This window comes from Saccoglossus kowalevskii, chromosome 13, assembly GCF_978046115.1.
Source record: "Saccoglossus kowalevskii chromosome 13, keSacKowa6.1, whole genome shotgun sequence".
NCBI lineage: Eukaryota > Metazoa > Hemichordata > Enteropneusta > Harrimaniidae > Saccoglossus > Saccoglossus kowalevskii.
In genome coordinates this window covers 16,748,023-16,763,033 of record NC_140653.1, presented here as the reverse complement: position 1 = coordinate 16,763,033, position 15,011 = coordinate 16,748,023, and the positions used below count along the sequence as shown (strand labels likewise).

Below are 15,011 nucleotides of genomic sequence, written 5' to 3'. Positions count from 1 at the left end.
AATTTGTTAACACAAAAATGCAGAAATGGTCAAAAAACTGAGAGAAATCTAAAACTACTCACTAACAAGAAGTCTTGTCCTGGGAATGCAACCAATGAACTGCTGGCCGAAAGGGCTAGCAGCTTTGGCCAACAAGAATGATTGCTTCAATTGGATATGTTGATCCTCAGCAACCACCAAACCGTCCACCGCGTCAACTATCTGACCCCCAAGGAGCGGGTCACGCACTCAAGGCCTTCTCCGCAGGTGAACTCATCTCCTGCTGGAGTAGGATAGGCACACTGACTCAGTACTGCCTCCCGCTCAACCAAAACCACTCCTGCCAAGAGGGTAGTATTGACTTGCAGGATGTTGCACATAACGACTTTCTGCGCAGCCAAAGACTAGTCTATTTGCTCGAGGATCGTGGTTCATTGCTGAGCACTCAGGTGGCCAGAACTTAAAAAGGCGAGCTGATGCTCTAAAGCCAAGGAAACCCATTCCATAAAGTTGATGGGCCTAAGTTCTGCCCACAGCACCCAAAGCACTTGCAGGCTCTGGTGCCAGTCAAATGACCATGCAACGTGGCCTTACCGATCTGTGCAACCTGCTTTAACAAAGGCATGGGTACCAGGATTGGAGCGGGGAACCCATGGTGGGGGATGTGGCATGAGGTGTCCAGAGGAGTTGGCCAGCAGGCGATGAAAAGGAATTCAAAGGCGGCTCAGCCATCCGGGGAGGTGGGATCCGCACGAAACAAAAGTCAGGCAGGCAGTATGGCCCTTCCCCCTCCCACCTGACCCTGGTCCTCCTGCGCTATACCCCGTGACTGCAGGAGGAAGTCCACTTTGGAGGTCAAGCAAATCAGCAAGGCCTTCCAAGCAGACTCGTCACCATAGGAAGCCTTTTTCACCCTGACTAACATCGATAGGGGAAGACAACAAGGTCTGTCCCTGTATTTGCGCAACCAACCTGGGTTGCATAAGCCTTTGTGGATTGGACCGGCTCAGCCCTTGAGCGCTGTACCAATCCCACCTCAGCACTCGCCATCAGTGTCAGCACCCCAGAAGGAACACACTGCGTCCCAGTGTTGGTAACAACGGTGGTTGGCAGTTCTGTTCCCCTGGCAAGAGTGGAGTGTACCCACCTTGGTACTACCACACAGAGGAACTAACTCCACGATGGGAGAATGTCCCGCCATCGGCTCGACTGACACCTACGTCGCCTAAGAGGTGAACAGCTGCGAAGGTCTTACCTCAGTCATCGATCCTGCCACATTGAGCAGAGAGTCAGACCATGGCAATTCTCGGTCCCCCTCAGTCTGAAATAGGAGGCAAGCCTCGTCTTGGCTACCAAGGGGAGGGAGAGATTTTTCACTCAGCGTTATGCAATTGCTTGCCCTTAGCTTTCAAACCCGCCTCAAAGTGTCCCACGATTCATAGGCAAAATCCTGAGTCACGTTTACAACCATAGGACGAGTGGCAACACATGTGTTTCTGGCATTTCTAAGTGGCAAGATGAACATATCTTATGTGCTGAAGGTTTCGGAGGCATGTTCTTAGTCTTTTTCAATGACTTAGGCATGATGCAATCTAAGAAAAGATAAGAAATGAGTTTGTGAAAAATGAGAAAATTCACCTCACCAAAACGAGAATCAAGTTGGCAATTCAACAAAAACAGGCAAGATCTGGGGCCTTTATAATGGAAAGCCTTTACCGTAATCTAGAAACTGCTATTGTCGAACGTCCAATACCACTAGATTTCTAGGAAGCGCAGAAAATACTTTAATCTGCCTCTTTTGTTACGCAAAGCACCACGGAAAAAATGTTCATGTTAGTTGTGCCGGAAACAAAAGAGAATTGAGCCGGAAGTGGCCTCAAGAGTGTGAGTATTATTCTCTAATAGTTTCTGCCGGGCTGTAATCTGTAGTTAAGGCCTAACGAGTAATAAATGAAATTTATTATTTCCACGGATTTTCTTGTAGTTGATGTAGTAAACTTACAAGATTAATTCAAAATAAGTTCTACTTACAGCCTGTTGGCGCCAGTCATTCAATTTCTTTATCTCATCATAATAATCTATTTCCCATTGCATGTGATCTTTTCTACAATTGGCATCATTTTCAATTGCTAAAAGACAAAAGGAATCATATTTTAAAACACAATTTGAAGTCAATTTTGATTTTCAATGTAAATAGATTGAATCAAGCATTTTATTGAATTATGTCGCACAATTTTGGTGACCATTTTGTATTTTTTAAATTTTTTTCTAAAATTTTATTTATTAATTTTGTACCAAATTTACAAAATTACTCAATGGCTACAGGTCTTAATCACATTTTTTGAAAGCAAATCTTGAATTAAGCAGTTTTATTTTGCAAAAGGTGACAAATTTTGCCCTTGGCATTGCAATAGTAACAGGCCAGACTTTGTGAAAACAGTTCAAAAGGTGAAGTGGTCAGAGTCTTCAATAATAATATTTAGAATTCTAATTTAATGTAAATTGATTTTTACCATTGGGGACAGAAAAACATGCTACAAGTCAAGATTAAATAGTGCCTTTGTGTTTTGTTGCTTTTATTGCATCACTTTCCTATATATGTATTTCATATGAATTACTGAGCAGGGTGGGTGTAAACTTAAACCTGAATATTAAGATTGTTTGAGATGATGCACTGATTGATAATAAAATCTAGTTTGAGAAAAATTGTACAACAGTTATAAGAGGTTATAAACAGCAAGTGAAGGTATAAGGTAGCAGATATAAAACCTCTCTAGAGGAAATTAGTACATTCAAGAAAGATAATAACTTTCACTTTAATATGCTCGGTTATCATTTCCCACAAAATATGCTAACTTTTCCCAGAGAGGTCTTACAATGTACATCTGCTACCAAATAACCAAGCATTACATTTATAACATACTTGCTTAAAAAATATAATTTGAATATTTATATCACGTTGCAATGTGTAAATTCTCCCAATGTCTTATTCTTGGATCATACCACTATAACAAGGGGTGTACTGCGTTTTGAAATGCATCTAATAGCTTTGTAATACTGGTACTATAAGCGTAATACTTCAATTTGTAAGGTATTGCATAATATAAAGATTTCAATGAAGATTTGAGGTTGTGAATGTGTGAACTGGCATTCTAATACATTTTCAGGAGACAGAATTTACTCGCCGTGTAGTGCACTTTTTATTTTGTATTAATTTTCAGGGCTAAAACCACATACCATAGAACATATGCGTAGATGAACATGGTGCACAACGAAATCAACACTAATTCTTTTTACTTCCAAGAAACTAGAAACATACACTATTTCTACACATAATAATTAAGGATTTGACCTTTGAACCTTTACATTAACACCGAATTACGGAATAGACAACAGAGCCCAAAAATGTCAATAAGGCAATGAGCAGATATTGTCAATTGTGTTTGATTTATGAGCTAAGCAGCAAAGCATGTAAACATTTATCATAGAAAGATTTGTCACTAATTTATATTTTTAGAACTAGAAATACCAGGTTTTCATAGCCTTATATGTATCATGCATATGCAATAACTATGAACAGTGTTCACAGGTGTGTGCAGAATATAAAGTATTCCATTCCCAGATATAGGTCCTTGTTTCAACCAATCAGTTGGCTAGAATCAGAATAACCATTATATAAATTGAGTTAATAATCGAAGAGAAAAGAAATTGTTGATAACAATAACAAACTTGGCAACTAGGATGCAAACGTACCTATACTGTAAAATGACTAATTTTCACTGGGTTTAAATTTCGCTGATTTACCATTTCAGGCATATTCAGTGGGTTTTAAATTCACAGTTTTATCTTTTAGATAATGTGTTCTATGCTAAATTTTACATATTCACTGGGTTTTAATTTAGCGCATTTTTCAGTCAGCGAAATAAGCAAAATTAAAACCCAGTGAATAATTAATCCTTTTACAGTATTTTCAAATTCAATATATTTCAAACCATAGAGAATCCTAGAAATAAAAACAAACTTACCTCCTGGTTTTATTTCAAAAACCTTTGTGACATGATCAACTTCACATGTGTAAGTTTGCGTTTCTTCTCCAACTATTGCTTCCAGCCAGCTTATAATTTTCGATTCATTATTAGCTGCACAATCACTCTCCAACATCACAGAACCTGTTTCTATTACTTCAATACCATCTTTATTTAACCATCTGTATTCTGTATCAAAACATCCAGTGAACATGCAATACAGATTCACAGTAGTATTTTCTGGGTAGGTGATGTTCTCTGGTCCTAAATTCAGATTGTGGATTTCTGGAACATTTGTAGAGAGAGTCTGATTTGCTGATATGAGCCAACACTCTGCAACAATCTCACCACCAACTGTACAACTGTACACTCCGCTATCAGATTCCTTGAAGTTTGTGATAAGTAACCCAACACCATTCAGTCTAATGTACTTGACTCCATCTACTGTTATTTCATCACCGTCTTTCATAAATATGGCACCCATAACTTTACAATCAAAAATTACTGCACTATCCAGGGGAACCTTTTTTACACATTTGTCTGAAATGATGAAATTTCATGAAAATACATGTAAATGATTCTTATTTTTCTCATAAATGAGAAGAAGAAAAAACAGTAAACGTGTTAATTTTAACTAGTGTTTCAGTTTTGTATTCACTGGGTTTTTAAATCATTGACTCTCTAATGAAAAAATGATTTCTATTTTTATAAGTTCACACAGAATGAATTTAGTGTATCTCACTTTTATAGAAACAAACATAGTTGAACTCTGGTGACCTTGCCCTTTGTTATGTAATATTATTCCTTTTATCATAGTTTGTTTCAATATGAATATGTATTGTCATAATTAATTTTGAATACAAACAAGTTTTGGAGTTGAAACAACAGTGGGAAAGCATTTTAATGAATGTCCTTGATAGATGTAAATATCTTACAAAAACATTGGTGCCTAATTTGTTTAATTATTTTAAGGAACATAATTTCCAGCTTTATTCAAAGTAATTCAGATTTTTTAGTATACAAATGCTGCATCTCAGAAAAGAAGTGCTGCATTTAGACGTGAATAGAAAATCTTAGCTGGCTTTTGCCCAGGTATTTTGTACAGCTGTCCGTCAAAAATTAATGATTTACTAAGACAAATATGAACTGTCTTATTATATTCATTGTATGACTACTGTATTATTTGAAGAGTAAAAAAAACATGTTGCAAGCTCTGCTTTGTAATGCAAATCAACTTATAATAAATAGTTAGTTGGTGTCCAGTGGAGTGAAAGTCAACAGTACTTTAGCCTCCTGAGGATCTACATCTTCAAACACTGCAATCTTTGTTTTTAAAGTGCGTTTTTAAATTATTATTATAAAAGCTCTATCATTCTGTTCTAATAGCTGAAACAAATTCCTGTGAATTTTCATTTGTCGAATGAACTGAATACAGAATACCTATTTTTTAGTACAATTTGCTTTTCAAAATGTGGATGCAACATTTTGCTTTTTATGTATTTATTGTGTATTGCTTTTGTGATTTGATAACTTTTGACTAAACAGATTTTCTATTAGCTTCAGATCTTGATCAAAGTTTGGCACCCAATTCATAGTAGTGCTTATATTGATTTTCTGACATCTTGTTTTCTGTAAAGATTTTAGGTTTACAAATGTGTATCAGCCTGTGCAAAAACTCTCTCCATGAGTTGGTTTTGAAACCCAGTATAGTATTTCCATGTGATTTGGGAGATACATTACCAAGGATATTATTACAAGATAAATGATTTGCTTCATTGAACACAGACAACAATGCATATTTCCACTGAGATCAGTGACCTTTGAATGTGTATCACCAGTGATCAGTCAAGTAGAAACAGTCAAAATATTTTATCAGATTTTCTCAATTTTTGCATGATATTTTCATACAGGACATCTGTCGTTCATACTCAGGGAAGACTTTATACTGATGAATATGATGACCAAGTTTGATAAAGTTTGGAATAGAATTAGTAAAGTTATTGTGCACACAATAACAATTATTATCGACAACGACAACGACGCCGACGCCGGACAGAAATCTTTTCCTTAATATACCTTTCCCTTCCATCTTTGATGTTACGGGCAAGGTAATAACAAAACTAAAACCCAGAAAATAATAACCAGGGGTAATGACATTACAGAATTTAAATCAGTATATAATTTCAGATGAATCAAACATTGTGAATAAAAACATGAAATTGAATTCACAATTTAGCTGATATATAATTTTATTTTATTTTGCACAAACTAGATTAAACGCTCTTTCATTAAAAAAATCATGAAAGATGCTAACAAAATGTGAATTAACTACCATGAAGAGATTATTTTTTTGAGAAACATTTTCACAAGTTTCAGTCAGAAAATAAAACCATAACATTTTGTTCTGGTGATTGGTATTTTTGAGACAGCAAGTCACATTGACTGCTGTCGAGTTACAGTTAGTTATGTAGCAGTGCACATTTCATTCAGATTTTCACAGAAACAGACGCTATATTGCATAATTTTGGCAAACATTGAAAGTAGGGACAACTAAACAATTCTTAAAACAAAATTTTTCGAAGTGTACTGTGTTCTGGAAAGACATATTAAAAGAAACAAACTGACAGAAAACTATTGCGATTATTTTGTTTTAATACAGGGAAATGAAAGATAAACATGAATTTACCTAGTGGTTTATCATTAGGTTGAACTGAACAAAGTGCAACATTTCCTCCAGGAACATCTTGTATGAGATTACTGTATTATGAAAAAGACAAAAAAACAATCAATTTGTGTATAATGCTCTGCAGGGCATACAATGTACATTTGAACAAGAATGGATGACCAAACAACCCATATTGAACGAAAGCACACTTCATCTCACAAGTTGATTTAGTTATTGTACTAATATAATTATTTATTTATACCAGTGATTATACCACACTTATAAAATTAAAAATGGAGAGAAAAGATGGAGAGTCAACAAAACAATGTTGATGCTAGCAGCCCTGAAATCTGCACAATTATACATTCCAGAAACACATTCACTTCACCACATTTCCACAGGACTTGACTGTGAACTGCAAGTCAAAAACTGAAGCTGGGCCTATTTCACAAATTATGTGATACTATTCACTACAAAAAAACAAGAAAACAAAATACCAATCAGTATACATAACCCTTGTTTAATTTTTTGTATTTCTGTTCCAATAATTATATAACCTCAGTTTATCAAACTACATACCCCTCAAGTCACCGGCTTGGCATAGCAGCCAATGAGTCACGACAATTTCCTCAATGACATCACAAATTGAATTATTTCAATATTGAAACTTTTTTGTTCCTGAATTTATCACTACATGCTTTACCCCTGCAGACGAATTTGTTGATCAATCACGCTATGCTTTTTCGGAGTCGTAGCTGCAGTTTATATCAGAATCCAATATATGTATCTCCAGCTGCACAAGCTTCACCTGCTGTATCCCATGAACAGTGTGGATCTCTGACTGCCACACAGGAATAACAATCTGTATGTCTATCATGATATTGCATTGGTACTTGTATTGTTATCTAATGCAATGTAGTACATATGACCTACCCCGTATCATCACCTCCAGTTACACAAGTACTGCTTTCTGTATCCCATGAACAGTGTGGATCTCTGGCTGCCACACAGGAATAACAATTCGTATATCTATCACAAAACTGCATTGGTACTTGTATTACTTTGTCGTCAAAGGCAATATACAGTGACTCATCAGACATTGTCATAATCAAAACATCCCTTGAATCCTATGAATATAAATGTATTCAGAAGGCAAGTACTGTAAAATCTGTATTAAAAGCAGCGGTTTCTATTAAAATGGTACAATGCAACAGATGGGATGCGGCTTCTATTAGATCATCTACACATATGAGAAACGGTGAATTTGAATTGTTCAAAAAGAATGGGTGCGGCTTTTATTAGGGATGCGGCTTCTAATACAGATTTATAATCAGATAAATGACTTGTTGTAAAATGCGGTATATTTGGACGGGGTTTATACTCGAACAACTAAGGTATGTATCAAACTTCAATGAAATGTGATAATTATGCAAATAATGCAAAGATGTAAACTCAAATTTTATCGTAATCCAAATCTCAAAACTCAAAAATCAGGTCTTTAGCATTGTTCTCAAGCACATATATACAGTATACCAAGTGTTAATCATGCAATGCTTGGTTTGTAGAAAATTTGGTAATTATTATGCATAATTTTCAACTCAAAACCAATTATTAGTCTGTGCATTGTTTCATGAACAGGTATGTATCAAGTTTCATTATCATCTGATGAATAATTCTTCAAAAAATCATTGGAAAGCTTAAAGGTCAATTATTATGCAAATAAGGTAATTAATATGAACAGATTTTATGTCAACCAAATAAGGTATGCGCAATGTCACAGAGTATCTGTGTACTGAAACTTGTGTTTAGAACTTGAGACTTATTACATGGTTAATGATTTTAATTACCTCGTCAACAATAAACTCAGTTATAATATACTTGTATGCAGCCTGATCACCATACAAAGCTTTAATAACAGTTCCTTGATCTAGAAAGAAACAGATCATTTTATTTTCATTTGTAAATTGATTATTAAAATAGTTTAACATAATGAAGTCATATTAACACTATGAATTTTATTGAATCCATTTGTTTTGAAACATTATTCAAAATCATTAGCAAATAAAATTAGAGCAAACAATCTAATAGGAAGCTGAAATGGTCAGCCAACAAACACATCTTTGAGAATAAAAAACATGACAACTTGCATGATCATTAAGGTTTTCAAACATGTACAAAATTTAAGATATCAATGTTTGAGCCTTTCATATATGCACATGTACAGTTCTGATGACAGCATCACTTAAAATCTGACATTTACATTCCAAGTCTTAGAGCTAATATACTCATTTTAACTACAGCAAGCTTAGATTATAGCAAAGCAATCTAAAATATGACTCAAACTAGGTAAATACAACAAAGAATATGTTGAAATTATTGAGTGAGGTGTGAGGTAAGAGCCAGCTTAAAAGTTAAATAACGCTTACAATGGTACATTGTGTACCATATTTGTAAACAGGATTTAGATTTTGAGTGAAACATTTGCCTGAAATATAAAAAGTGAATCCTACAAGCATTCTTTATTTGGACACATACATTAAAAAAAATTTCACATTCAAGCATCTCCCCATAAATAATAATTTGAATTTTTAATAAGCAAAAAATTAGTGTTTTTCAATGGTTGATGGATAAATCATAACAAATATTACTGGCATACATGTATGTCTATGAATATTACAATTTTACAAGAGGGATTTTAGTTTTCCTGATCAGTTAATTTTGGCACCTACAGTAACAGTAGGGGAAATTCCCACAGTATATACAACTAACCTGTTCCAATGTACATAACTTTATGTATTGTGCCAGCTATATCTGGTACTTCGGCAACTAAAATTTTCGTAAACTGTTTTCCAAGCCCCTCTGATGTCAACAATGGCAGTGAATCTGTTGTCTGTGATTCTATGGAAGGCACTGAATCCCACATCAATGGATGACTCTTGAGAGCATTCAAGGTTGTTTCTGGTATGTTTTTGCTGTCGTCATCACACTAAATAAAAAACAAACCATGCATGGCACAGTCCCCATTAGTTATCAAATTTAAGATATATAGTTTTGTTTATAGTAATATAGCTAGAATATAACCATGTCAGGAATATTATTATGATGATTGTTTAACATTAAAATGATTGACATTTGTATCTGATCGTCAAACAAGTACTTGTCCATATTGAGAGATATTGCTCTGGAACAGCATTAATTAAAACAAAATCAAAGCATGTCAGAGATATGGCTCTAGAAGCCCAATCAACAAAATGGCCACCAGTCAGCCATTTTGAATCCGATCTTAAAAATAAAATGACGTGCATCAGGAACACTTAATGTCTAATGTATGCACCAAGTTTGAACAAAATCCATCCAGAAATACTTGATATTTGATGATTTTTTTAGCACAAAAATGACCACTATTCAACCATTTTGAATAGGATTGTCAAACCAATATATCTGTATATCTATGACATGATGTATAATGAATATTAAAAATTTGAACATAATCAGTCAAAGCAAGTCAGAGATATGGCACTAGAACCACATTCATTAAAACAAAATGGCCACCAGTCGGCCATTTTGAATCTTATCTGAAAAACAAAGATGTGCATCAAGGTCCTATAATGTCCAACATGTATACCAAGTTTGAACAGAATCCATCTGTAAACAGCAGAGAAATGCTTAATTTTGATGATTTTTTAGCACAAAAATGGCCACCATTTGGCTATTTTTAATAGGATCGTCAAACCAATACATCTGTACATCTATGACATGATGTATAATGAATATTAAAAATTTGAACATAATCAGTCAAAGCTAGTCGGAGATATGGGCTAGAAGCCCATTCATTAAAACAAAATGGCCACCAGTCAGCCATTTTGAATCCGATCTGAAAAATAAAATTGTTTGCATCAAGGTCCCATAATGTCTAATGTATATATCAAGTTTGAACAAAATCCATATGTAAACAGCCAAGAAATGCTTGAATTTGATGATTTTTTAGCACAAAAATGGCCGCCATTCAGCCATCTTGAATCAGATCGTGAAACAAATTGATGTGCATATGTATAATATCATGTATGATGTATGTGTGAAGTTTGATTATGATTCCTCCACGAACGCATGGACGCACAAGGGTCAAAACATAAGTCCCCGTTTTCGGACGAACTAAAAATGTATCCATTGAAGTTGTATTGTCATCAAAACTTGATTGAAAGCCCAGCTCATTCAATTTTTAGTAATACAGCCAAAAGTCAAATCTGAAAGTAAGTGTTTAGGTGATTTAAAACCTGATGACTCACACCTTTTACTGACAAAATTATTATGAATCTTCATGACAAATAAATCCCATCATGCAATGCTCTTTGGAATCTGCTTCAATTAAGAGCATGCTAACACAAGTAACACAATGTTCGAGGTTCAATGTTTGCTGAGACCCAGTGGTAACATGAGTAATGAAGTTCTATAAATTCAAAAGGAAGGGGCGGAAATATATAACAACTTAAGATTCTGGTGTACATCACAGATTAATTGTTATGGGAAATGCTTCACCTAAAAGAGTGATTTTCTAATATAGTGCATCTTTTATAATCAAACAAAAAATATCCTTTTCAATTCAGTGTCGTTCTGAAAACATAACATTTTAAAAACTCAATCACAACTCAATCCATGGAAATGCTACAGTGATGTTTGGTTATTATCTAGGCAGATATTTCACAAATGCCATAGCTGTTCACTATCCCTCAACACGTCTGAGCTGTCACTGGGTTGTTCTTCTAAAATACTATCCCAATCGATGTCTTCGATGTCTTCATCATTAAAACCAACAAAATGCTAATTAAATTTCCAAGACATGATCTACGATTTAGGTTCTAGAGAGTGCATGTTCCGGTACTCGTAATCAAAATCAAAACAAAGAAGGTTCTGCATATGTGGAGTCTTGTTTAGCAAAGAGTTGTGGGTAAAACTACGTCATACAATAAATTTATATCAGACACAGCTTCGATATTTCCAGTAACTTGATGCGGGAGGATTAAAAAGATAAACATTGAAACGCGCATACGAAAAATTGAAGTCAAATCATTTCTTACTCGGGTGTTGAGGGATGATGAGTTGTTGCATTTATTACTGTACAGTACACATACAAGTATTACCTAAAATATCAAATGACAAATCTAAAGTATTGTTGACATTACATGGTAATTCCTGTTTATTTTGAAGAGTGATCACAGTAATTCAAGGATGACTTACCTCTCCCGGATATGGATCAGAATTATAATTCTCAGCCACCCACAATTTTCCAGTCGATGGCAAATTCTTATATTTTTCGCTGGTAAGTACAGTTCTAATGTCATCTACACTGTATGAGCACACAACAGAAATGCCACCCCTATGATAAAATTGGTACAATAATACTAGTTTTATTACAACATCTCCTGTATAGTCCTAGTAATGTATCACTCATCTCATTGTGCTGGCTGACATGAGTGATGATATAACCTCTATAATTAAAGAAAGCCTCGAAATAACAAGTGCTGAAGCTATTGGACGCATGAAGGAATGTATTTGCTATATTAGAAGCATCTTCATTACAAAAAAAAGCATTGTATTTATTAAATGCAATATCATTGAAATATATCTTATTTTGACCATATACTTGTTTTTATAGTTGGTAGAAGCACATGAAGTTTCCAACCCAAAGTATCAGGAACTGGCAACAAACTTCTCAAGATGTTAACTGTGGCAGGCAGCAGGGAGAAGTGATTCCTTCGTTTCACAGCATGTGAATTTATTCAGGGAGGTGACATTTTCAGATGGGTTACCGGTAGTCATACTCATTATAGTGTCAAATACAGTGCCATCTCTGGCCAAAATAATTAAATTTAATTAAACTGTAAAAATATACACTCCAACAATTAAAGTTAAGAAATGACCCTTTTACAGCAGGCATGTGCTTCTAATAGAGCAAATGATTATAGTGGTTCCAAGTACCTATGGTTTAACAATTATAAATATTTAATGAAATAATGACTATATATGATGATTTAATAGTTTGGTCATATACAACAAAATTAAAGAACTGGTTGCATGTCCCTATCTGCAAAAGTACTTAGTAGGTACATTACAAGTATGCATAGTAAGAAAAACACATGAAACTAATAACAAGTAATTAATATGCATGGTTTTCAATCCCGAAGTAATCAGAACTGTGGATTATCTAAAAGCACTTATATGTCAATAAAATTTGATCAGTGGTACTCAAGATATCTATCTATGAAACACCTATAAATTGGTTAATTTATGTAAGCACAAAATTTAACCTAAACTGAACATGTATATGGCTTATTCCTAAGCATCTACAAGTGTATGTATGTTTCATTGAATCTGATGAGTGGTTGAGATATTGGTGGAAAAATTAAATATTGGCTAATTTATATGCAAATTAGGTCATTAATATATACAGATTTTAACAAAAACTAATTAGGTTTGTGCATAATCCAAGAGCATCTATGTACCATGTTTCATTCAAATCTGTTGGATGGTACTTAAGAAATGTTTAAAATTGCTAGTAATATGCAAATTAGGTAATTAATATGCAAGGGATTTTAACCAAAGTTAATCAGTACTGAGTATTATTCCAGAACATCTATATAGCAAGTTTCATTGAAATCTATTTAATGGTACATGAGAAACAATTGAAAATGTTTAAAATCATTTGATTAATATGCTAATTAGGTAATTAATAGACACGGATTTCAACCAAAAACCAATCAAGACTGCGCATTATCTTAGAGCATTTATGTACCAAATTTCATTGAAATACATGAGAAACAAGTAAAAATGCTTAAATTTGGTTAATTAATATGCAAATTAGGTAAATATTATGGGAATTTCAACCAAAAACTAATCAGGTCTGAACATTATCCTAGAGTATGTAACAAGTTTCATTCAAATCTGTTTAATAGTACACAAGGAACAAATGAAAATGCTTAAAATCGTTTAACTAATATGCAAACTAGGCAATTAAGGTAGAGATGCAGTTTACCTGACAGGTATTTTAATTAGTTAATTAGGAAACCAAGATGACCTCCCTTGTCCACAAACTATATATTTTCGGAAAGCTTATTGTATTCATTTTGAAAACTGTCTACCAGTTGTCAATTTTGCAGGGCAGCTGCTCAAATTTCATTACTTCAAGTTTATGCATAAATTAACACCCAGGATAGTTGTCTGTACGATTGTTGTAACACTGTTCAACCAAAAACAATGCCCCAAAGGCGTTTTGAAGATAAACACATTGTCAATCATTTGTGAAAATTTCAAAACAAAAGGTCAAAGCGTCTAGGAGCTATTTTTTTTTTTTTAAGTTCTGGGATGTGCAGAAGAAGAAGCTGAGAAAATTGCTAATTTGCATAACAATTCACTCAGTAAGAAGTTTGCTAATGCTCATAATTAAAATGGCTGTAACAATTCCAAATTTAAATGTATTATCATTTTGTAAAAAGTTAAATACATAATATGGAGATCCCGTCATTTCTTTTTTTCACCATGTTTCTTTTTTATTATTTATGTACAGCCTTGCTTAATCTTGCTAAGCATTCAAACGAGAGAATAGCCAAGACTGTTTGGATAATAAAAAGCAAAGAAAAAAACTTTCACTCCAAAGTGCCCACGAACCTGCATCTCTACCTTAATATGCACAGGATTTCAACTAAAACAAATCAGGTCTGCGCATTATCCCAGAGCATCTATGTACTGAGTTTCATTGAAATATGTTCAATAGAACATGAGAAACAGGTGAAAATGATTAAATTTGGCACACAGACACAGAAGTCAAAAATAAATTAATTCTGAGTTGATTAAATAACACTAAAAGTCATGCATGATCAACAAATCTATACCCAAATTTACATAAATTGCAAAATAATCCAATCTTTCAATTGTTCCATAATGAGATTAATATCAATTTATGCGATTAGTTTCAGAGATAACATTTAACAAGAAAGATAAATATGCAAATTTAGCTAATTATTATGCATATAACTGTTCTAAAAATCTCTGATCATTCAGATTCAACTGAATTAATTTATTGAGTGACTGATGCTTGAGATATCATTGAAACAAGATATCTAAGATATACAGTAGAGTTCAAGCATAACTTAACATTTAGCTAGTTTTTAGTTGGCTTGATGCTACTTTAGCTGGCCTTCAAAACTGTCACATATCTAAACTTTGCAGAATAATTTGCATAAATAACTCTCATTTAGTAACAAAAGTACAAAAAATAAGTTGAATTGTCATCAGTTGTCATCTTGTCGGAGTCAACTATATTTTAGACTTGGAATATGCTAATTAGT

At 33.9% G+C, this 15,011-nt stretch overlaps 1 protein-coding gene across 2 annotated transcripts in view; it reads right to left on the bottom strand.

Annotated features, from left to right (window-relative positions):
* LOC102807283 (semaphorin-1A-like) overlaps positions 1 to 15,011 on the bottom strand; it is a 37,725-nt gene that overhangs the window by 4,089 nt on the left and 18,625 nt on the right. For both annotated transcript variants that reach the window (XM_006820546.3, XM_085506978.1), the window contains 7 exons: positions 11,905 to 12,043; positions 9,439 to 9,655; positions 8,517 to 8,596; positions 7,603 to 7,796; positions 6,691 to 6,761; positions 4,005 to 4,544; positions 2,011 to 2,108 (listed from right to left, as the gene is read on the bottom strand). In XM_006820546.3, the coding sequence (XP_006820609.3) occupies positions 2,011 to 2,108; positions 4,005 to 4,544; positions 6,691 to 6,761; positions 7,603 to 7,796; positions 8,517 to 8,596; positions 9,439 to 9,655; positions 11,905 to 12,043 (1,339 nt within the window). The remainder of the gene's footprint in view (positions 1 to 2,010; positions 2,109 to 4,004; positions 4,545 to 6,690; positions 6,762 to 7,602; positions 7,797 to 8,516; positions 8,597 to 9,438; positions 9,656 to 11,904; positions 12,044 to 15,011) is intronic.